This window comes from Muntiacus reevesi, chromosome 9, assembly GCF_963930625.1.
Source record: "Muntiacus reevesi chromosome 9, mMunRee1.1, whole genome shotgun sequence".
In the NCBI taxonomy this organism is placed as follows: Eukaryota; Metazoa; Chordata; class Mammalia; order Artiodactyla; family Cervidae; genus Muntiacus; species Muntiacus reevesi.
The window spans coordinates 82,091,147-82,115,872 of record NC_089257.1 but is presented as its reverse complement, the minus strand read 5'-3'; the positions used below and the strand labels follow the sequence as shown (position 1 = coordinate 82,115,872).

General features: G+C 39.7%; 1 protein-coding gene across 2 annotated transcripts in view; it reads right to left on the bottom strand.

The window, feature by feature from the left end:
* The window catches only part of ARHGAP42 (Rho GTPase activating protein 42), a 321,353-nt gene that overhangs the window by 196,815 nt on the left and 99,812 nt on the right, over positions 1 to 24,726 (bottom strand). For both annotated transcript variants that reach the window (XM_065946301.1, XM_065946302.1), the window contains exon 3: positions 12,932 to 12,993. In XM_065946301.1, the coding sequence (XP_065802373.1) occupies positions 12,932 to 12,993 (62 nt within the window). The remainder of the gene's footprint in view (positions 1 to 12,931; positions 12,994 to 24,726) is intronic.

The window sequence follows — 24,726 nt, the reverse complement described above, 5'->3', positions numbered from 1 at the left end:
TGCAGGAGACCTGGGTTCTGTCCCTGGGTCACGAAGATCCCGTGGAGAAGGGAATGGTAACCCATTCCAGTATTCCTGTCTGGAGAATTCCATGAACAGAGGAGCCTGGAGGGCTACAGTTCATCGGGTCGTGAAGAGTTGGACATGACTGAGCAACTAACACAATCCCTGCATGACTCCTGTGAATGTTTCCAATGTTTGGATGGTGAGTATTATGTTTCTAAGTCCTGTAAAATATCAGACGTATATACAGTTCAGACACAATTCACTATCATAATATTCTGCTCAAATGACAACACTAACTGGAAATGTCCTAAGGCCATGACCATACTATAATAGACAAGAGTTGGATAATTATCTAAATTATAGTAATTTCTTCATTTCTGAAAGTAATACTCATATTTAGAGGAACACATAAAACATGCTCAGTCCCCTGGGCTTTGGGTGACTCGTCAAGAGTCTTTAAGTGATCTTGACAGGGCCAATCAGAGTCTTTAAAAAATTTTTTTATTAATAGTTTACTAATGAAATTTGTAATAGTTACCAATGGAGTTTGTAATTTTTTTTTACTAATAGTTTACCAATGAAAACACCACCCCTGGTGGCTCAGAGGGTAAAGAATCTGCCTGCAATGCAGGAGATCCCTGGGTCAGGAGGATCCCCTGGAGAAGGTTATGGCAACCCACTGCAGTATTCTTGCCTGGAGAATCCCACGGACAGAGAAGTCTGGCGGGCTACAGGCCATGGTATCACAAGAGTCGGACACGACTGAGCAACTACACACACACACACCCCAATGGAAACTAGACAGGCCTCCTCCAGAAACAATGTCTGTGAGGTATGGAAGCAATGTTTATGAATCTCCAAGTGGAAGAACACTGAAGGAATGAAAACACATGAAAGAGGCAAAAAAGCCCTCTCTTTTGAAAGAGCTGATGAAGCTAGCTGTTCCTGGATCCCACACGCAACCCAGCCCTTCCCACAGATGACTGAGCCATCCCACTGTCTTCCCTGCCAGTGTGCTGTCTGCCTTGCAAATGAGTGTCCTGAATGACACACAGATGACAGACTCCATCCTGAAGGGACACTGAGCATGTTGGTAAGAAGCCGCTAAGAGTCAGACTGCGTCTGGAGACAATGAGTCCTGATTCTAGGACAAACGGCAACTTTATGAGTTTGCTGCTATTTTAAGTTAGTATTACAATTTAAAGTAAAATGTAATGAGCTATTATATACTTACAAAATGTCACCATTGAAACAGGTTAAAAAATACATAGGATTTCTCTGTGTTGTTCCTCACAGTTGTACATGAATTTATCATCATCTCAAAAAAAATTTTTACACATTTTTAAAGTGTAATTTAAAAAGCTTTCATTCTCTTTTATCTTGATGGTAATTAAACATGCAATTTCTTCTGTGAAGCTGAAACAACATGACTCTGTGGTTTAATCATGAAAACGAAAACCTTCTGGGATACTGAAGAGTATCCCAGCCTCTTAATTCTGAGTATCTGTTTGGTCTGTCTACTGATATCTCCAAACCATCAACTGCTTTGTCATAACTTGCAAAACTTCCCCTCATGCTTATCTTTTACCTCTGGTTTTCTAGTCTAACTCATATCTACTTAAGTTTATTTTCTTTGCCTTTTAAAATAAAATCCCCATCCAGATCTTAAGACTTTGGGGTATGCTGCCAAAATGACTATACATTTACTATTTATGGTATCAAAGTATCTTTGTGCTTCTTAACTATGAAAAAAGAAGTCAAAACATATGGATGTATATAAACATAGTAAAGACTAACACATACCCACCTGTATCAGTGAAATATGATGACCAATCCCACAGAATAAATGTATTTTTGAAAATATGATATACACAATTGCAAGAATTCAAAGTATAGCGTATACGCCTGGGGTCAATGGCAAAGGCAGGAAGACGGGAGGACCAGAGATGGGAGGGAAGACACGGGGAGCACAGGTGCTAGGAGCAGACTGCCAGGAGCAGACTCTTGGAGCCAAACAACAAAACCTAACCCCAAAGGTGCATGCCAAAGCAGCAAAACTAAAAGGGATATATTCAACACAGCTTATGTCTTGAGAGGAAAAAAAAAATGAAAGTCTGTTATTCGTGTATCCTATTTTAAATTGATGGCTTTTAAAATAGCACTATCTGGAGGAAAAGTTCCCCTAAATCCTTCCAGACGGTCAAGGTTAATCTTAAAAAAATAAAAGAGGTCTTGGGAAATAGGAAAATATAAAGACTGGATGCTTACTGTCACGTATCCATTTACAAATCTTTAAATCTAGCTATTTGATAGACACCCATGACATACCAGCTGTGAGAATGGTGTCAAGCAAATGAAAGAAAAAAAAAGTATGCACAAATGTTAATGAAAGTGGTATACGTAAATGTAAATACGGTTCAAAATCAGGGCTACCTCAGTTCCCTCTGCTGACTGCTAGCCAGGAACCTACACAGCATACAAACCTTAATTTAACTACAGACGGAACAAGCTGCTCTTCTTCTGCGAGAGCAAGTACAGAGCATGACAGTCAAGTCTCAGCTTCCTGTCCTTTATCCCCCTTCCTACACCGTGGGCAGAAGCGTGAACAGCAGGGAATGGCTCGAAGGCAGCCTGCCAGGACAGCCTCCCTGCCTGACACCTACACTACAACTATTTGAAGATATTTTCAGAATTTTGACAGACATTTCTAATCATTAAGCATGCTAAGTCTTTTTCAGTTATAGAAGCCAAAGACATAATTCACAAATATGAACACTTTGAGGCATTTTCTGAAACCCTAGCAATTATTCTATTCAAGGCCTTCACACAAAATTAACAAAATTTACTCAAAGAAAGTTTATTGCCCTTTTAACCATAATGAAATAAGCTAAACAACCTGAGAAATGGTAAATGAGAAACTGCAATAACTTTCAAAGACACCTTTTCTTTTTCTGTAAAGGAGTAAATTTTTGGACAACCAAGGTAGTTTTCAGAATACCTGATATATAAAAGAAAAAGAATACAAAGCAGATCGAGCCTCTGTCCTCAAAGTGTTTAAAATTTAAGTAAAAACGAACACACAGGATGCAACAGAACAGTGGGCTGAAGTCTAAAGGCCTGAAGTTGCGTCCTATGTCTTAGACTCTGTCACTCACTAGCGGCATGCATCACGTTCAGTGCCTCACTCACAGACTGAACTCAGTTTCAGATTCTCAGAGGATAAGTAAAAATATACTTGAAAGCACTTTGCACACGCTAAAAATTATAAATCAATACTGGGACTATCAGCAATACAAAATAAAAGCCACTGTCATTGCAGTCATGAAATCCTACCTTTTACTATTTCACCAAATAACTGAAAATCAGGGAAATCATGGGAAGCCTCTACAATCCAATAAAGTGAAAAATTAGAACTCTGTACATGGAGAACACTGAGTTTTGGTTTGTTTTTTTTTTAATTTCAGGTGAAATCATTATATAAAAATGTTGGCATGTAGGTGAGCATATTTAGCTTGTTTTTAATAAACGTTAACCTAGGACATACCAGAAACATAATCCATACTCATATATGTGGAATGTTGGCATTTATTTACCTGAGATAATGACAGGAATTGGGTTACTTCACAGACAATCGGACTTAAGCATATAACAGCATCAATGCCAGAAATTCAGAGACTAATCATTATCATCTACGGACAGCATATGTGCAATGCAAAACTTTATACCAAATTTTCCATTTAACAAAGGAAAATCTTGCGTTGAGAGAAATAAGGATATGCAATTTCCTCAACATTTAAAATATTCCTCAATTTCATGAATTTTTGGTTCACAGGAGTGGGGAAAGACTTAGGCTCTCACATGTCAAAATGTAATGAGAAAACTGTCAATGGATTAATGAATTAATTGCCTGTTTAAATAAGAAGAAACTGAAAATCTAATTTCAAAATTTGTAACACCTGTGTTCTTCCCTAATTTTCATAAGATACTCAACTAATACACCTACAGCACCTAATAGAGCATTTCACATACTATATTATAACATATGTTTGCTATTGTTATGCAGTTTTTAGTTTAAAAAGTCTTAGTTTGTACCCATATGGATTATGTGAAGGCTGTAAAGCCCAAAAGCCTGGGGTTGAACACTTGTGTACCACTTATCATATGTGACTTTGACTTTTCTCCTCTTTAAAATGGATCTATAAATAACATACACCTGAGAGGGTTGCTTGCAGATTAAATTTGTGCCTGTCCTCAGTCATGTCTGTCTCTTTGCAACCCCATGGACGGTAGCCCACCAGGCTCCTCTGTCCATGGAATTTCTCAGGCAAGAATACTGGAATGGATTGTCATTTTCTTCTTTCAGGGTAACTTCCCCACTGAGATTAGACCTGTGTTTCCTGCATTAGCAGGAAGATTCTTTACCACTGAGCCACCAGGGAAGTCCTCTAAAAACTCATATAAGAGACCAAAATCTTACATCAAGTAATTTATATTTGACACAATTTTCCCTTTTTTAGTGCCAATCTAAAACTATTTTCATTTCTTTTATAGGACTGATTATAGGGTTCCCCTGATGGCTCAGTGGTAAAGAATCCATCTACCAGTGCAGGAGACACGGGTTCAGTCCCTGGGTCAGGCCAATCCCTTGGAGAAGGAAATTGCAACCAACTCCAATAATGTTGCCTGGGAAATCCCAGTGGCTAAATAGCCTGGTGGGCTACAGTCCATGGGATCACAAGAGTTGAACACAACTTAGAGACCAAATAACAACAACAACAGGACTGACTATGCTTTTTTTAAAAAAGTGTAACAACAAAACCAACAATGGGACAAGTTTCAATACTCTTACAAAAGGAAATGATTATTAAAGTTATACATTTTCCCTTCTAGTATCTCATCTTTTTGCTATTGTTGTTCCAAAAGATTGCCTAGACACCTAGCCCATTTCAGTAAAGTACTTTCACTGCCTTAGAATGAAAAATGATTAACATAGGCACTGAAGAGAAAGAATATAAATCCCAAGAAACCTGTCCACCACAGCTTGGCACTGGCCATGAGTGTTTGCCATCACGTCTACAAGGATTAAATCACGCGCTGCAGCAGCTGCTGATCTCCAACAGCCCGGAAGGGGTTCCAGGTGCAAAGCAGGACGAGGCACTCTGTGCTCCCAGAAAGCACAGGGCAGGACGGGTCTTCAGACAGTTAGATATTCTCAGGAGCTGGTTTTCTAAGCCTGGTTCTTGTATCTCCTCATCTCTAGAAAAACCCTAAAATCCTTCATGATGACAACTTTCTCGTGACTAGCAGCAGCTTCACGAGACCAGCAGAAACTTCCTAAAAGATACACGTGCTTGACTGCATGTTCTCCCCCTTTAGAGAAATCACATATACACTGACCTTCCTCCTTCCTTGTTGGAACAGTCTCCCAGAGCTATCTGAGGGGCTGTCTCCCAGGCTGCAGTCCTCATATAGCCCCCGATAAAACTTAACTCACAACAGTCACGTTGTGTATTATTTTTTAAGTCGACAAACCTAGAGCAAAATTTATAACTTACACAAGTCCAAAGTAAATGTTAAATGTTGTGGGTAGTCAAAATAAGAGGTTTCTTACATTAATCAAAATGAAAACTATAAGAAACAAATTCACCTGCATAAATTGTTCATGATAAACACAAGCTACAATATTCCAAAGCTGCGGCTTCCTTAACTGGAGACAAAGATGGCTTTGTTTCCTTAATTGGAGACAAAATCTACAATGCTTTGCATACATATCCACACCCAAAACAACCAAACAACACATGTACACACCAAAAATTTTCTTTGTCAAGGTGAGGGACTGAGAATACCCAGAAAGTGAGGCCCCAGAGGCAAGGGTGGAGGAACAGCATAGGGTGAACCAGATGATGTGGAGCCTCTATCCTGAAAGAAGGTGGAAGCCACTGGTTCACAGCGTGGGAGTTGTTATTTATTGTCACTTGACATCTCCACTAAAGCCAGGAGAATAAATGGGACTTTGAAGAAGCTGTCTAAACAGCTTTCTCCTGATTCTGCTACGGATCCACACCTCCTTTCCTCAGATTCTACTCCATCTGAACAAAACCTGGATTCTACGCTTCAGGGCTTGACCCTCCCACCTCATCTCTTCTGTCTACACGCTCACAGACTGGGTGAGCTCATACATTCCCTCAGCTTTAAACACTCTCAACATGTTGACAATGTCTAAATTTATATCTCCAGTTCCACCTGCTCCCCTGAACTCCAGACTCATATATCCATATGCTCCCTTGACAAGGCTACTTGGATATCCAGTAGGCATCTAAACAGATCCAACATTTAACCATTTCTTCCTCATCTCCCTCGTCCCCATAAATGGCAACATATCCTACCAGCTACATTGGTTTTATTTCTAGCATTTATCTCCCTCAGATTTAATTTGTTGACATGTCTGTTTCTTCCCAGCAGAATGCAAACTGCATGAATGCAGCTATTTCTATTGTAATACTCAGGAACCAAAGGAGACTAGTTTAAACTGCATGGAAAATGTGGGCCCCCACGAGGCACAGGAGGTGAAGTCTGGAGGAGAAAATGGAGGCTCTCATGAGAGGATATGGATCAGGATACTCAAGGCAGAAGAAATGATGGATGCAAAGGTCTAAATTCAAACGAAGCTTGTAGAGACACACACACACTAGGAGCAGAAAGAAAACCCAGCGGGATGGAGAACAGGAAAGCAGAGGAAAAGTACAGAGAAGGGAGGGATGGCAGGAGGGGGGTGAAGGAGAGTTTCAGAGCTTCTGGGAGAGGGATGTCAGGACCAAAGGCCGACAGGAGAAAGGGTCAAATTCAGCGCTTCTATAGAAATGACAAAGAGGAGGCTACCAAGGTCTCTTCTGGAGGGCTTCAACTGAGCATTTCATTCTTCCCCAGAGGGGTCTCTGGATATGTTAATATTTGTTCATATTAATTTTGAACAGCCTGGGCAAAATGGTATCATTTTCACAGCCCAGTCAGCTGTGATCTGAAGTAAAATAGAGCAGTTCCTATGGAAGTATGGAAATGGAAGAGATCTTACTAGGAAATTTACATGACTGAGAATTCCCTCTCTGCATTGGGGATTGTCTCAAAATATTTCCACCAGGACATCCGATCTATGACATCTCTAATCAAAAGCATGGAAGTGCTGCACTCTGTAGGGGAAGATCTTAACATTTCCAATAAAAATGCACTTCAAAAAAAAAAAGTCTATGTCATTAATCAATACCATATCCTGACTGCAAGTATAAGAATTTTACTAAAGTCATTACAAAAGGCTATTAAATTATTTCTTACACTTGTGCTGTTAAAAGGCTGTTCTCTCATAGCCACTTGATGGCAAGTGTCAAAGGACATCTTGGGGAATGTCAAATCATGGAAGATGGATTTTTGAGTGAGAAGTATTGAGACAGGATAAACTATACCCACACAAGTTCTGAAACAGGGATTTTCAAACTTACTGTCCCTTTTTTGTTGCATTAAAATCATGCATTTAAAAAAAATTTTTTTTATGTGAACCCCATTTTCTAAAGTCTTTACTGACTTTCTTACAGTACTGCTTCTGTTTTGTTTTGGTGTGTTGACTGTGAGACACGTGGGATCTCAGCTCTCCGACCAGGGATCAAACCTGCACCCCCTGCCCTGGAAGGTGACGTCTTAACCACTGGACCGCCAGGGAAGTCCCACAACTATGCACTTTAGGTTGACTTTAGCAAAATATGCTTTTTAAAAATTCAATACTTGAAGTTAATAAAGAGTTAAGACGAAGTTCCATGTCTAAAAACCAATGCTTCTTTAGCTCTTTCTCTGCAAATAGACTTTAGGTCAGCCGGATGATGTAGCCAGTGCCATAAGTCATCAGAAGCAACAGAATTTGTTTAAACTGTTAAATGTCCTTTTCATCTTCTTGAGATTTTATTTTTGCTTAGTCACTGTTAAGACATGTGTAGGTTTTGGTTAAATTCAATTTAATATACAAGTGATGATTTATCACCAAAAAAAGAATGATTAATTGAATTTATAATCAATTACAGAACTGCTTTACACTTTCATAGTTCACTTAAAATATTCTACTTCCTAAATGAAGCTCTACTTTTTAAAATACAAATTCTTTGTGCAAAATCTGCTACCAGCTCTATCTTCAGTTAGTTACACCAAATGTTTGGAAGTGTTGAGTAAATAATCCAATATTTAGATTTGTGTATTTAAAGGCTTACTTTTATAGAATCTTTGTACAAATACAATTTATTAGGTTTTCATTTATAGAGACTTTTCTTCATTATTTTGCCTTTTTTATCTCAGACCTTCTCTGAAACAACAAGTAAAGCAATCAAAACCAATAATGGGACTTTACTCATGAATACAGAATTCCCTTCTTGCCCCAATATGAGAGACACTGCTGAAGGCAGGAATAAAGATCCTTGAAACACCATGAGCTACAGGCCAATCTCCATCTCCACTGCTTATGAAATATAGTACCATATTCTTCAGCCCCTGTTTCTTGGTTTTTCCTTTCATTCTGTCATCATATTAAATCTCAACATCCTGCTCATAAAACATCCGAATGCCAGAGCTCAGCCTTCTTAATTTCTAAGGACTTTCTCTTTACTCAGCTACACCTTAACTTTATCACTATGCAAACCAGCGCCATGACCAAGTTCACTGTTTCAACTCCCCCTCTTGATCACAGCTTCCTTATCTCTCCTGTGATCCTAGTGTAGCCTTCAATACAATTAAGCCATCACGCTTGCCCTCTCTGCTTCCTAAGGCTGTCCGTACCCTCCTGCCTCAATCATCGCTGTACTCATATCATTATGTACACAAACCCACAGCCCTGTAATCCAACACCATGTCTTCTGTGCCAACCACCCCCTGAATCCCTGACTTCCCAACTATTTTTACCGCTCACAACCCAGGGCTCTGGATATTGTTAGAAACATATGTGAAAACATGATCATTAATCTTTCCTGGACATATTCAAAATGTCTAGCTTCAACGTCTCTTTATCCCTAGGCAGGAGTCCCTTTCCTCTTGTAGAAACTGCTCCTGGCTGTTCTAAACTGTTTCTCCTAACTCCTCTCTCAGCAGATGACCATTTCTTCCTAACAGTATTACCCATCTGTCCAACCAACCAACTTCCTGTGCACAGTTCTGTGTTTTAGTCAATCCTCCTTTTTGTCCCAGCACAGGAGAGCTTCTCCCCTGATCCTTCCAGGCCTCCCCTCAGTGCGATGAGACATTCTCTTGGCTCATTTTCCTCTTGCAAGCCACAACACACTTTCACATATTCTTTATACATTTTCTAAAATTATAGCCCATGCTAGTTGACTTGAGGCAGGAGACAGATGGGCCTCCAAGCTAAGAAGCTGGAGTCTGTCCCCTGTGGACAGACACTCCAAATAAGCAGGAGCTCAAGAGGAGCTGAGTCCTGCCTAGATAAGAGATAAAGACCACATATTCTTCATTCTCGAAGTCAAGAAGACTTTACTGACCACGTACGCACAGAAAGGCTCCTTGGAGGTCAAAGAGAGGGGGCATCGCCTCATAGTAAGTGATGTTGACCTAGCCTTACGCAGCCTCGAAAGACTCCATCCTGGCTGAGAGAAGTGAGCACACATGGGAAGATCTGATGTATACTAAATGTGGACTCAGGACCAAGCAGAACAGAGACCCGGAAGAAATGCCCCATCAAAGTGATCCCAACTACCACGAGGGCGTGGCCCTCTCTCTGCGTCCACCAGTGTATCTAACCATACATACTCTTTTTCTAATAAACACTTTGCTCACTACTTTCCATCTCTGTGTGGAAATTCCTTTCTACACAGCTGACAGGCCAGGGCCTTGTCACTGGTGCCTGGTGGTCTAGTGGCTAGGATTCAGCTCTCACGTCTGTGACCCAACCTCAATCTCCACTGGTAACCAAAGTCCTGCTTCAAGCTGCTGCAGGCTGAGGCCCCCCAGGATCAAACTCATAACTCTCCTCAACTATTTGCATAAGATTTGACTTGCTCAACGCAGAACCCCAACTAACACAGGAGTTAGGGGCACTGTGGAATATCCACATGTAACTGATAGTTGGCCCTCCGCATCCATGGATTCAGTCAACAGTGAATCATATAGAACTGCAGCATTTAATACTGAAAAAAATCTTCACATACCTGGACCCATGCAGTTCCATCCCATGCTGTCCAAGGGCCAACTATATTTTCCTGGCTCCCATGTAATTTCCAACTTTTTTTTTTTCACCTCTCCTTAACCATTCTTTCCCACTTCTATCATCAGCTTATGATCTGAGCCATAAGTGCACATACTACCCATATCTCTCCATGGTACTTGAACTTCTATTGTGAAGCTCATAAAATTAGAGTGAAGATTATACTTAAAGCACTTGAAAGTCAAGTCACCTTCACAGACTGAGTCAGAGAGGATCAGTCTCTCACAATGACTGATCTCTACCTAGATTATACTGCATGGCTGTCTCTCTAATGGGACTAGACCTAAGGTAGGCTGATGTTTCCTGCGAAAATATGGTCAGCCCTTCTCCACAACATTCCTTCCTCGATAGTATCTCCCCCACATAGCCACCAAATTAATCTCTTCTAAATCCCACATTGATCCTCTTGTTCTATCAAAACCTCTCTTCTAAATCCCACATTGATCCTCTTGTTCTATCAAAACCTCTGGCAATTTTCCCACAGACTATAAACAAACAACTCAAACACTCAAAGGCAGGTCAGGCTCAGTCTCTGTGGGGTTTCTGGGTGCTGGTGTGCACAAGGTTTTGTTTGAGCCCTCCAAGCATCTCTGGTGGGTATGGGGTTTGATTCTAAATGTGATTTCGTCCCTCCTACCACCTTGATGGATGAAGCAAAAGCTAGAAGCCAGCAAGACTGTTGAAGCTTGGCTGGATGAAGCATAAGTTGGAATCAAGATTGCAAGGAGAAATATCAATAAACTCAAATATGCAGATGATACCACCCTTATGGCAGAAAGTAAAGAACTAAAGAGCCTCTTGAAGAGAGTGAAAGAGGAGAGTGAAAAAGCTGGCTTAAAACTCAACATTCAGAAAACTAAGATCATGGCATCTGGTCCCATCATCTCATGGCAAATAGATGGAGAACAAGTGGAAACAGTGACAGTTTTTCTTTTTTTGGGCTCCGAAATCACTGCAGATGGTGACTGCAGACATGAAATTAAAAAAATGCTTATTCCTTGGAAGAAAAGCTATGACTAATCTAGACAGCATATTAGAAAGCAGAGACATTACTTTGCCAACAAAGGTCTGTCTAGTCAAAGCTATGGTTTTTCCAGTAGTCATGTATGGATGTGAGAGCTAGACCAGAAAGAAACCTAAGCACCAAAGAACTGATGTTTTTGAACTGTGGTGTTGGAGAAGACTCTTGAGAGTCCCTTGGACTGCAAGGAGATCCAACCAGTGAATCCTAAAGGAAATCAATCCTGAATATTCATTGGAAGGACTGAAGCTGAAGCTAAAGTTCCAGTACTTTGGACACATGATGGCAAGAACTGACTCACTGGAAAAGACCTTGATGCTGGGAAAGATTTAAGGCAGGAGGAGAAGAGAATGACAGAGGATGAGAAGGTTGGATGGCATCACCGACTCAATGGACATGAGCGTGAGCAGGCTCTGGGAGGTGGTGATGGACAGAGAAGCCTGGCGTGTTGCAGTCCATGGGGTCGCAAAGAGTCGGACATGACTGAGTGACTGAACTGGTAACAAACAACAGAATTTCTTAGCCCAGCTCTTAAATCCTACATATGCTGCAAACTACCCAACCATTCTTCTACTAATGCCTTCTAAGAACCTTCTGCCTTATTCTACAAATGTACACAGCACTTTCTCACCCTGTGGCCCCTGCTCAGGGTCACTCACATAAACCATGCCCTCATTGTGTGATCTCCCTCAACTCAGACAACACTCACCAGAAGTCAAGACCACCTTAAGGACACCCTTCTCAAACTGCACTTCCTCATCCGTGGGTGAAATGACAGCAAAAGTGTGCTATTTCCCAGCACATTTAATTCACAATCTGACCATTTTATGTATGTGAATCTCAACAAGGTGGTGAGGCCAGCGATATCGAATATGATGTTTTAAATAAGTCTGTAACCCTCACTGTAACTGACAACCAACAGCTTTATCACCATCAACATTTATTCATTATGTGCCAGGTGCTTCAATAAAGCTTTACAGTGATCCTGTGGAGTATATATTACTATTTTTCTCATACACAAATGGGCAGCATGGTTCATAGACAGGGGCCTACCAGAACCTTGAACACAATGGGTACAAAATTATATCTGTGATTTGTATTCTTAATACATTTATATTAGTGATAAATGTATTACAAATAACTATGCTCTGATACTGTTCATTAGTTAATCTGCCAAAGTAGAAAGTTTTCCCATTCTTCCCAGTCAAGCACAATCTTCTGAGCCTTCAAGACCCAATTCAAATGTCACCTCTTCAGAAAGTCTCCTGATAACACCCTGGCAAAGTTAGTTGCTCCTTCTGAGAACTACCTTTAATCCCTGTAATGTGTCTTCAACACGACGCTAAGGTTATTGAGCAGACTGCTTGGTTAGAATGGGTTTCTTAATGGCAGTTTGTTCAATACTTTTAATTTTCAGAACAATTAAATGGAAAGTAAAATGAATGAAATTTATATCTGCTGGCCAAATAAAACAAAAAGAAATGGTATTATCTTATTAGCAACATTTGATCATCATACTCACAAATCTTTTCTGTAACATTCAGTACATGTATCATATTATAAAATGAGTTATGGCGGAGTGTAATTCAGAAGGTCTATTCTTCTTTTCAGTATGTCCAAACAAAGCTTTATTCTTAAGATATGGGGAAGAGACTTACCAGTCTTCTCCTTTCTTCTTCTACTGCGATAAGTAGTCTTGCGAATTCTTTTAGTGACTGAGCTATTTAAAAGATAAATTTTTTTAAAAAGGGCATTAGCCTCTTTACATTGCCAGTATCTAATTGCACAAGAATAAACAATATAATAAAGAACTCATATATTTGTATATATTCTGTGGTTTTATGTTCTTATAAGCACAAAACAGTATATACAATGGATTTCAACGACTAAAAGCTATAGATAAGAAATGGCTACAAACTGAAGCTTAGTACATATCAAGTACAATATTTTTTCTTCATAGGCACTAGGGGACTATGGTTTATAAATTTAATAAATAAAATTTACACATTAATAAACAAAAGTATACTACTGGAATCACTTCTAAATAAAATTTTTACAAATAATAAATTCATTAAATCTGAATGCACCATCTATAAGAAGCAATAAATTCAGTTCTATTTAGATGTATTATACTTAGTGAAAGTGAGTGAAAGCCACTCGGTCGTATCTGACTCTTTGCGACTCCATGGACTATACAGTCCATGGAATTCTCCAGGCCAGAATACTGGAGTGGGTAGCCTTTCCCTTCTCCAGGGGATCTTCCCAACCCATGGATCAAACCCAGGTCTCCTGCATTGCAGGCGGATTCTTTACCAGCTGAGCCATAAGAAAAGCCCAAGAATACTAGCCTATCCCTTCTCTAGTGGATCTTCCCAACCCAGGAATCGAACCAGGATCTCCCGCATTGCAGGCGGATTCTTTATCAACGGAGCTTTCAGGGAAGCTCACTATACTTAGTAGCAGCCAGTAATGCAGTCTCCCACTGACTTCTTTCTAGAAGCTCAACACTTATAGATACTTAGAAATGGATTCTGTATTCTGTCTTGCTGTATTACTCTCATATCCAAAGTACTTTAGAACTTTGCTAGTCGGAGTGGTCAGAGGATGACCAGCATCAGTATTTTGGGAGCTTGTTAGAGATAAAGATGCTAAGACCTCATCCCAGAATCTGAATTTTAAAAGGATCCCCAGGTGATCCCTTTATACATTAAAGTTGAGAAGCATTACTTTAGAAAACTGAAAGTGTATTGCTGTGGTTTGCAAAGTATTCAGAAACTCTGGAAGGACAAATGAAGAAATAAAAAAAGTGACAGCAGCTTATTCTTTAAAAATGCACAGTGCTGTGAAAGATGAACTCATCCACATTAATTTCTGTACTTTATACTTAATATGAATTATTAAGTAAAGTCAGAATGTTGGGAGTACAAAACTAACAAAAGAAATAGTGAATGCAAATTTTGTTTTGATTTAAGCTAGACTCTTCCCATCTATGCCTTTATTCTTTAGGTTCACACCTCTTTCTTCATCCACACTGATAGTAAAAATACCGTGAGATCAGAAATTTAGTAATTCTGGCATAAAGTTTACAATAAAGGAAGGTTAGTAGTGATAATAAATCAAGAGTCTCATCAACAAAATTTATCGAATGCTTATAAGAATGCTTTCTATTCAAGAATTTAAAATTACAAACTTGGATTTTTTTCTTTCTCTTTTATCAGAATTACTAGGCTTACATTAACTAAACTGGTTTGAAATGCTACCCCTATGATAACTTCACACTGTATTTTATTCAGTTACCAGGACAGATTAATTTGATAAACATATGAATGGCCTTAGAGTTAAGTGTAACTTTTTAAAGTGTTTAGAAAATGTGATTTTAATTTCTGCAAAAATACCTTTAAATACTATAATACAATACAACCCAGTTTTGACAACAATAAGCTGAAGAGAAAAACATTTTATTAATACAAATAGATGATTTTAACTGGAGTGTGCAATAACATATTATATTTTGTAACTTCAGTAAAAAACAAACAAACAAAAAGTATCCAAACACCATCTGGCAACTATCTACTGCCAAATGAAGATCTGTCGAAGAATCTGGAAAAACAAGCCCAATAAAAGATTGGATGGTGAAAGGTAATGTCATCATGCCTACAGAGAAAGAAGCCAAGAGACACTGGAGGCAGCAGATACTCCTGAGTGAGAGGACAAGAGGAGATATAAAGAGTAGCTCAGAGTCTGAAAAGAAGCACTTTTCACCCCAAATTTTTAACTCAGTGTCTCCCAAACTTTTTAATAAGTATCAGAAACATACAAAAACAAAGAACCTTACCCTCATATGCTTCTTTTTATGAGAAGTTATTGGGTTAACACACTCTACTGAAACATGGGAACAAAACAAGAGCAAAGGACAGGAATTCTAGCAAATCAAAGAAGCAAGTAAATTCTCAGGACAGTACAAAGCCATTCCAGAACAGCAGTTGTGCCAAACTTCCAGAGGCTCTTGTCTACACTGGAGCAACAGGTTAGAAGCTCCAGGAAAGATCTCCAGAGAAAGAAAACAAAGAACTGTTTATCAATATCCTGACACATCTAAATGCAATGAGAAGAAATTTACATTCTTTTTTTTTTTTTTAAAGAAAACTCAAAGGCAATTATAGTCAATGATCAAAAATATTGAGGGGGGAATCATTCCGAAAAGTTCCAAAGCTTGAATTTGCTACATGCTAGCAAATATTTACATAGCATTTACACTGTATTAGGCAGTATAAGGAACACAGAGATGATTTAATATAGTGTGGGATGGTATGCACAGGTTATATGCAAATACTACAGGATTTTACATAAAGGACTGGAGCAGTCAAGGAGTCTGGAATCCGGGGGTACCGGAACCAATCCTCTCCAAATACCAAGGAACAACTGTATTGACTCCCGGGAAAGCAAAGTGATACAGCTAACATGATCAAAATAGCTGAAATAACAGAGTTGTGAGTAATATGTACAAAGTCACTGAAATATAAACACTGACAGAGTCATTAAGAACAGGATACAACAAAAACTGGTTAAAACCAACTAACTCCAAGATGGTGGAAGATTTAGCTTTCAGGGGACCCTGAGCCTCATTATATCCTCATTGTAATGAATTAGCATGCTAGGTGACACACCCACAGGTACCATGACAGTTCTGAAGCCAAAAAGCAAGCAGCGGCCCAATTCCTGGAAATCTCCACGCCCTCCCCAAAATAGTTAGAATAATCCTGCCCCTTGTTAGCCTACAAAATTACCCAACCTCATAAAACTAACCACTCCACATTTTGGGGAAATCTTGCCTTCTGAAATAGACCACATTCCGCCTGTGGGGTGTATATCTCTCAAAGTAAGTGTGCTTTCACTTAACTAAGGCTTGCCCTTGAAATTTTTCCTGATGGAAGCCAAGGACCCTCACTGGGCAGCCCGTCTCAGGGACCTGCCCGAGACCTGGGCATGACCATCTTCTAGCACCCCACTCTCCTGCAATAGACCTTCTGCGGAATTAGTGGCAGGGACTGGTAGAAACGGAGATTGCTTGTTTTCGTTAAGCTGAAAATAAATCTGTAACTTCTCAAACAAAATTGCAGATAAAAATGCTTTACTTCCCTACTAGCCAACACCACAGGAGGGCACAGATCATGTATTATTAATTTTCTCAAAGGGTTAAATAAATATCTAGCACACCAAAGCCTGATAAGCAGGTATTTTTGAAACACATGAGACAATAACTTAATGTTAGACTGGCAGGGGAACACGTGTGTGTATTAGTCACTCAGTCGTGCCCAACTCTATGAACCCCATAGGCTGTAGCCACCAGGCTTCTCTGTCCATAGGATTCCCCAGCAAGGAAACTGGAGTGGATTGCCATGCCGTCCTCCAGGAGATTTTCCCAACCCGGGTACGGAATCCAAGGCTCCTGCATCGCAGGCAGACTCTTCACCATCTGAGCCACCAGGGATACACCAGAAACTCCCAATTGGTCAACCCAGAAAACATTCACCACCCCATGTAGCATGCCCTAGTAGTCCCGGGGTGTATTTCAGAATGATGAACTCAGAAGCCCAAAGACTTCCCCAAGGTAACTATTACTCAAAAATTGTGGAGTTGTCTTAAATCAGATTTTGCTTACAAGAATCTGCCCTCAGTGCAGAAGATCTGGATTCGATTCTTGCCTGGAGAATTCCATGGAGAGAGGAGCCTGGCGAGCTCTAGTCCATGGGGTCACACACACACACACACACACACACACACACACACACGGAAACTCAAGTTCTCAGTTTGTTGTATTTCCACCTCGAAACTTAATGATGCCGTTCTATACTTTACTTGAACGGTTTTCTGGTCTGCTTCCCTTATAAATACTATTTATAGACTCAGTACAATAACAGTAGATTATAACGAGATAGTCGGAAGAGAAATCTTAACTTGTGAAAGCAGCTGCATGTTTGGCTCCTCACAACAAAAACTACTCGACTTCCAGCAGTTTTCTGGGTCTGCCCCAGTTAGACAATAACTTTTGTTCCCTCTTTTTCTTCAGTTGATTTTTTTCAGGGAAATGATTTCATAAAAATTAAACTAAGATGGTTTTCTTTAAAGATTATAGTCCTAGTTCTATAAAATCAAACAGTTTCTTGGTCTAAATGAAGCTTTCAGGTTCATCTTTTGTTCTATAAGACAATGAACAGCCCAGGAATACTAAATACTAGTAATGTATTTCAGGAATTAGGGGCAGTGGCCAGCTAATCTGTAAACCTATAGCTAATGTTTTCCCTAAATCTTTAGATTTATGATGTCGAAGTATCACATTAGCAGTTTACTAAGTACAATATACCACAGAATGAAAACAAGAATTAACAATCTTATAAGGCAAGAATAAAACAACTCAGAGTATTATCACGTAAACTGGGTTGTAGGAGAAGGGGCTAATGGCTAGCCAGTCACTTGCCTGCCCCACTCTCAAAGTCTAACCGGTACCTCTGACACAAATCAGGCAGATCCAAGCTGCCCAGTGTACTCCAGCAAGAATCTTGAGATTAGAAGCCAGTTATTAGAATCTCCAATGCATGGGACCCACAAATGCCTTAAGCAACCACGAAAACAAACCTTCTCCACCAGACCCTGGGCACAATACATATACAAAATGACTCTTCCAACACTCATCACAGGGTCTTATACAAAATGGCTACTGATTTTGTGACTGCTTGAGCCACTGTTTTCTAAGATTTTGCTTAAGCAAACTCTGAAAATATTTTTTATTACATGCAAATTTCTGATACCCAAATATTTCTCTTATAATAAATTATTTGCGATGCCCCATATTTTATTAATTTAATATCCACATAAATAAAAAATGCTGCATTATCTGATTTAGGAGGTTCAAACTAACACTGAATATAACAGCTGGTTCTGTGACACAGTGGTAAAGAATCTGCCAATGCAGGAGACTCAAAGACTTGGGTTCAATCCCTGGGTTGGGAAGATCCTCTGAAGGAAATGCAACCCACTCTAGTATTCTTGCCTGGGAAATCCCATGAGGAGAGGAGCCTGGCAGGCTACGCTCCATGGGGTACCAAAGAGTCAGACGTGACTGAGCTACTGAGAACACACACACCTGCAATTATAGATTCTGACCATAGCTAGGCGGTATGATAGGAGTTTGATTTAGTGAGAGCAATATTCCAAAAACAATACTTAATACACAGTGGGCTTTCGATAGATGGATTTAAGGAAATATTCCCACCAGCTATTTTCTCTATAAGGAGAAACATACCAACTTATTCTAGGCTTCATAAAATATTATGAAAAGAATAGGCCACAGGCTGGAAAATTATGTTAGCTATTCACATTCTTGCCACCTGCATGAAGCTTTCCTGGGTGTATTCACCAGTAATAATCTTTCCCCTCCCTGACCATCTGCACTATGAGATTACTGGAAAGCAATCAAAATATAGCTTTATATATAAAATTTAACTTTCAAAAAATTACTGAGGTCAAGAACACTGCTATAGGTTTCCTTTTTATCTCTACAATGTGATATTGGAAAAACACTTTTGGAACAAAAGAAATCTATTACTCAGATGCATTTATGACAGTCCCAAGAGCATAAACATTCACAAAGATAACAGCTGAATTATACCTAGATGGTGAAGAAGTGTGATAATGGCTTCTATATTTACTAATACCATAAATTCTGAAACATTTATAAACTATCTAAAATATCTATTTCCTAACATTCTTTTCAAGAAGCTTAAATTCATCCTCCTATTTTAAACTGTGGAAAACCTGTTCAGAGTCTGGGAGTAAGAATGAGTGAGAATAAAGAAAATTAGTCCTTGTTCATTGTTGATATAAACTCCACTACCTTAAAAACTAAGCATTATATTCTATTAAATATTTCAACAACTTAACAGCTTGGGCTTTACAGACTTCACAGCTAGGAGAAATGAAAAAGCATGTCTCTCCTGCATCTAATCAACATTTATATTATAGTCAGACAATGATGTGCTAAGTATTTCTTCTAGGAGTCTTTCCTCAAACCTAAACAACATAAACACATACTCAAAAACAAAAACACCAAGGAATTGATCACAAATTCAGTGACATACAGAATTATGTCCACAACACATTTTTCTCACTTTATTAGACTGAGCAAATCACTTATGAAGTTCAGATATGCTGATGAATAGAGGGAACTGGGTTAGCAGTAGGATTTAGACTTGGATAAACCAAAAGGAAAACATGAAAGCCTGTAGAAGTCTATAAAAGTCAGACTGAACCAAAGCAATCACATTTTGTAAGTCCAGATGACGTCCCAATAGTCACTTGACTTTTCTATTTGGGTGTGAGTGGGTTCTGTCAAGCTTTTTCTCTGGGACCGACTTTTCATGAAAAATAGTAGCAAGGCATCAGTACTGAGCTGAGGCTGTGAGCCAAAGCAGGTGAATCCATCACATCCTTCTGGGCCACATGGAGAAAAATTAGAGCAGAATCAACCTACACAGCCAAGGGACACCCAGCACTACACAAGCATGCAAAGATCTAACAGGCTATCACATCAGCAGTTCACGGCTGGAACTCCCACTGAGGGAGTTTTAATTGTTTGAACACTAAAAAGATCAAAGGTAGAATACTGGCTGAAGTATTCAATGGAAAGTTTTGTTGGTTCAGGAACTATTTAACCCATAACCAGAGCAGGCAGCATGGGCAGTCTGTGGTATGTCTGAATAATAAATACTGTGTCTGCAAAACAGACAGAGTGATATAAAAAATGACACCGATTCTCCCACCGGATAGTGTAACAATTAATATCCCTACTGATGGGCTGTCCGCTCTGTCTGCAATACTGGCATTATTTGCAACCACAAATTCTAGCTATTCTTTTCTGAAAGCCACACATCAAATAAGATTTTTCCACTCCATTTGTGGCTTCAAGCTCCAAGGATGCCTAGTTGCAAAGCCAATAAATTGCTTCCTAAACCAACAGAAAAAAAAGTCACAGGCCCACTATGGAATTCTGGCAGGTCACTATAATATGCCCCAGTATTCAGAGCAACTGATCTTTTTTCTAGAGCTTCACAGGCCTGTGGAATCCAAGGTCTCATGGAAACACAAGCATACTAGTTCTCTTTGAGGTAACTGAACTAGGTTCTCCACAATGTCCTCCAGGAGGTTAGTGTTTTCTTTAATTGCCAAACACATCAAAAAAACAAGATTAACCTTGAAAACAAGCCCCTCTAAATTAATTTAAACATGCATTTAAATTCTTTTATCAATACACCCTACCAATGCATCCTTGTGTAGCATCGTATTCAAGTGAATTAGGCTTCAGTAAATATGAGATGTATCAAGTTAGAAAAGCATAGTAGATATTATTTTAGTAATAAGAAATTACTATCACTGTGTAGTTTTCTAATTAAGTATTAAAGAACAGGAAGAAGTGCAGAGCCTGCAAATGAAGACATAAAATTAAACTTCTATCTGTTTGACCAGGACTCTGCACAGTTAGGAACCACCTTGTCTCTGCTTCTCCACTTGCTCCATTCCACCATCAGTTGAGCTATCACCCACCTGGGGAGCACTCGGATGCCGATGCAGATGCCGAACAGGCTCAAGGGCAGAATCCTCACTTTGGAATCCACTGGCTCAATATCAAGTGATTGCTTTCTGCTTTCTCTTGTTTCTGTTGATTCTCTACCAGAGTACCCAGATTTTTGCAGGGGCTATAACCAGTAATACAGTCTCTTTTTAAATTCCGGACTCCTGATCCTAGTGCCTCCCTCCTTACTTGGGTTCAGACATTCCTCGGGACCCCAGGCACTAACCTCTGGTAGACTTTGATCAATATGGGTCCCAACATGAACTGTCACTGCACCTTTGGGCTGAGATTCAAAACTTGTGGCCAAACTGTTAATCTTTCACTCTTTTCTGGTCTAACCAGATACTCAGTCTGGCTTCTCTTTTCCCCACTGGTTTAACAACTAAACTGAAAAGAAGAACAGTACCTCCTGTAAGCCAGGGGCTTCACCCACAAATGAAAGCTACTGCTGCTACTACTGTTATAGATTGTTAAGATAACGACTAAAATACAGGAGAATTATGATGCCAAGATGAAAGTCACAATGGATGCACAGAAATAATTCTAGACTATACATAGTCTAGACATAGTCTAGTCCTTCATACAGTCTCTCTGAATAGGAATAAGACTTTTTAGTAAGATCTGCTTTACAACTGTCAAACTACCAGGAGTTTGAGAATTCTAATATTTTCTCTCTATACAGACAGATGATGTAGATATATAGATAGGGTTTGTTATTTCATATAACAAGATATAAAGTAAGTAACATTTAGATATAAAGCAAATAATAATTAGATATAAAGTAAATAATAATTCACATAAGTCCAAGTTTTGGCAAATAAATACATACAAATACAGAAAGGCAGTCTTTCACTTGCACAGTTCCAAAATTTGATTCCAGCTGCTTTCTCTCACGACTTCATCATGCCACTCATTACTTCATCTGATTCCTAGTTAAGATTTTTTTTTTTTAACTAGAGATTTTGTGTTGATACAATAAACATTGTTGTGCCTAACATAGTCTAAAAGTCACATATATTCATTTAGTTTTCTTTCCAGGCACGCATGTTAGTTAAAAAATGAAGAACTGCGCAATTCTGATGTTACTTTGTTTTAGCTCTTGTTTTGTGGTGTTTGACCTGTTTCCCAAAGCCAAAATAAATTCTGATTCAGAAAGCATTTTCCTAAGATGTAGACCACTCCCAACTTTGGAGCGCTTCTGTTAAGAGGCAGAGATGCTACATAAACTGTGTCATTGAATGGAGCTCATGACGGGCAGAGCTGAACTCAATGATATGAGGTACGGAAGCAAGCGTTATCTTCATTTTGCACACGAGGAAAGGGGCAATCAGCTGGCGTAGTTTGCCCGATGATATGACAGTTAGTAAGTGGAGAAGCAAGCATTCAGTTCTGACTGTTTGATTCCAAAGTCTGTTCTCCTCCAGCAAATCATTATTGCCAAAGGAGGTGAGTGGATAAAAGGTAGTGCCAGCCTACTACCCAGCTACATTACAGGAAATAACCGGCTTATCATCTCTAAAGGCAAACAGAGCCAGAGCTATTTGTGCTCAGAGAATAATCAGGCGCCAAGTATCCTGGCTTAAAGGGAACTTTAAGTCAGTAACTTGCTGCTGACAAACAAGCACTTACACCAAATGCCCCCCTCCAATCCTTCCTGCTGTCAGGAACTGACCTCCCAACACGACTTCACATTCCACAAAGCCTGGAGCACACCCGCCATCCTCCTCCTCTGCACCCAAACCTCCCGCCACCACCTACTGAAGCTTCGGACATCTGCGTCCTCATCCACCATGCAACCTCTCTCCTCCAAAGCCTCTTAACTCTTAACCCCCAATGACCTTCTTGCTTCTGTCATTTACACACCCACAAGAACACGAAGAGGTCAAGCGATCTAACCCCTCTGCTTCCTGGCAGTCTTCTTCTTCAACTCTAGTTTACTCCTAATCTTATTTCCCACAGTGGCTATCTAAGAAGAATGTTCTCCTTTCTCAAGAGCCCAGCCCCAAACTTCCCTCGCTCACACCAGATGGCCTGGCCTCCTGCTTCTCTGATCAACACTGTCTCCATTCATTCTCCTCAATGCGCCTATCTCAGAGGAGGGGCCCTCTTCCTCTCAAAAAGTTTACAGCTCTCCATCAAGCCTCTGGTCTCACCATTTTCCATCTTCAGCTATACTTTTCTGTCTCCCTATCTCTGATTTCCCCACCATCACCCTTCTCTCCTCACAAGCTATTTTTCCTTCTTCTAGTCCCCAAACTGACTCCAGTTGAAGCCCATCCTCACGAAGGAGAAGGAGCTGGAAGCCAGGGCTGGGGAAACAGGAGACTGTGTATCCACACCAGCATGGTGCACAGCTATTTAATCCTCAGAACACCCTAGGAGGCATTCACAACTAAAACTCCCAGATCTTCTACAACCATTCTCCTATTTTTCAAATAATTAAACTGACATATCCAGGTTAAATAGTATGCAAGGTCATGGAGCTAGTGACCTGCAGAGCTGAACTTTAAATTCAAATTAGCTCACCTGAAACTTACACAATGTCCCTCTACTAGAGACAGAGTCCCACACCACCACCTCACTGTTCTAAATTTAACAAATCCAATTATACATCCTCGGAATTTCCATTAGGAATTTTGTCTGAATCTCAAAACTTAACTTGTACTGAAACTTAACTCATAATTCTGCTCCACCCCCAGGAACCTTGGCCACATATAAACATATAAATGGACGCAACTCTTCTGTAATTCAAGTGATGGGTTACCCTCAGTCCTTCCTGCCACACATTCCGTCACCAAAGGCTGGTGCTCTCTCCTCTATGCGTCCCCAAGCCCATGTAAGGGTAACACTTCATCTCTGCAATGCTATCACAACAGCCTGGTTACTGGTTTTCCAGCTCCTTCAGCTCTAACTCACCATATGCACTAACGGTCAAAATAAAATTCCTAAAGGGCACCTCTGATTATGTAATTATCCAACTCAAAAACCGAATGAGTGAATCAAGTCCAAAGTGTTGAGGCTTCAAATGATTTGAGGCTTCCATGACACGGCCATAATAAGTACCTTTCCAATTATGTTACCTGAGATGTTACTACTTCTAATCTCTAACTTAGGACTTTGAAACTTTGAAAATTCCTATAGTATCCCACTTCCATGTCTTTCCTTTAATACACATTTCCCAAGCTGTCCCTTACCTAGACATTAGGACCCAGTTCAAATAACAGCTTCTTTCCGAGCATCTTCTGACATCCCTTCTTTCAGCTTTGGTGATCTCACAGCATTTCTGTTACTATTATACCTAAAGCACTCAGCACATTCTCTTGAGTATTATAGTGATTGTATCATAAAGCTATTTTTTTGACCTCCTTCTATTTTCTAAGCTTAATAAGGCTATAGGAAGATCCTATTCATGTTTGTATGTATCAGAGAAGGTTCTTTACATTCAGAAAATATTGTTAGTAGGGAATTTTAAAGAATCCAATATCTATATGAACACAAACTAACCCACATCTTCTATGTGATTTTAATGTGAAAAGCTGATTGTGTTTTTCATCCCCGGGAAATCTGCACAGCATCTACACTAGCCCATGAACACTGTCTCTCATTCTAAGATAGACAGGCAGTTAGGTAGATAATTTGTCTGCATAAACCAAAACTCTTTTTAGGTTGTGCAGGAAAACGGAGCAACAGATGACCAGGTTTCCCCACAAACACATGGCTTCTACGGCCTCAGTGGCTCCAGGGGCAGAATGCTGGGCATTAAGGGTCTGGGGACCCACAGAGCACACCTCTGGAACAGACTTCTTCCCAGTTTTAGCACCTTCC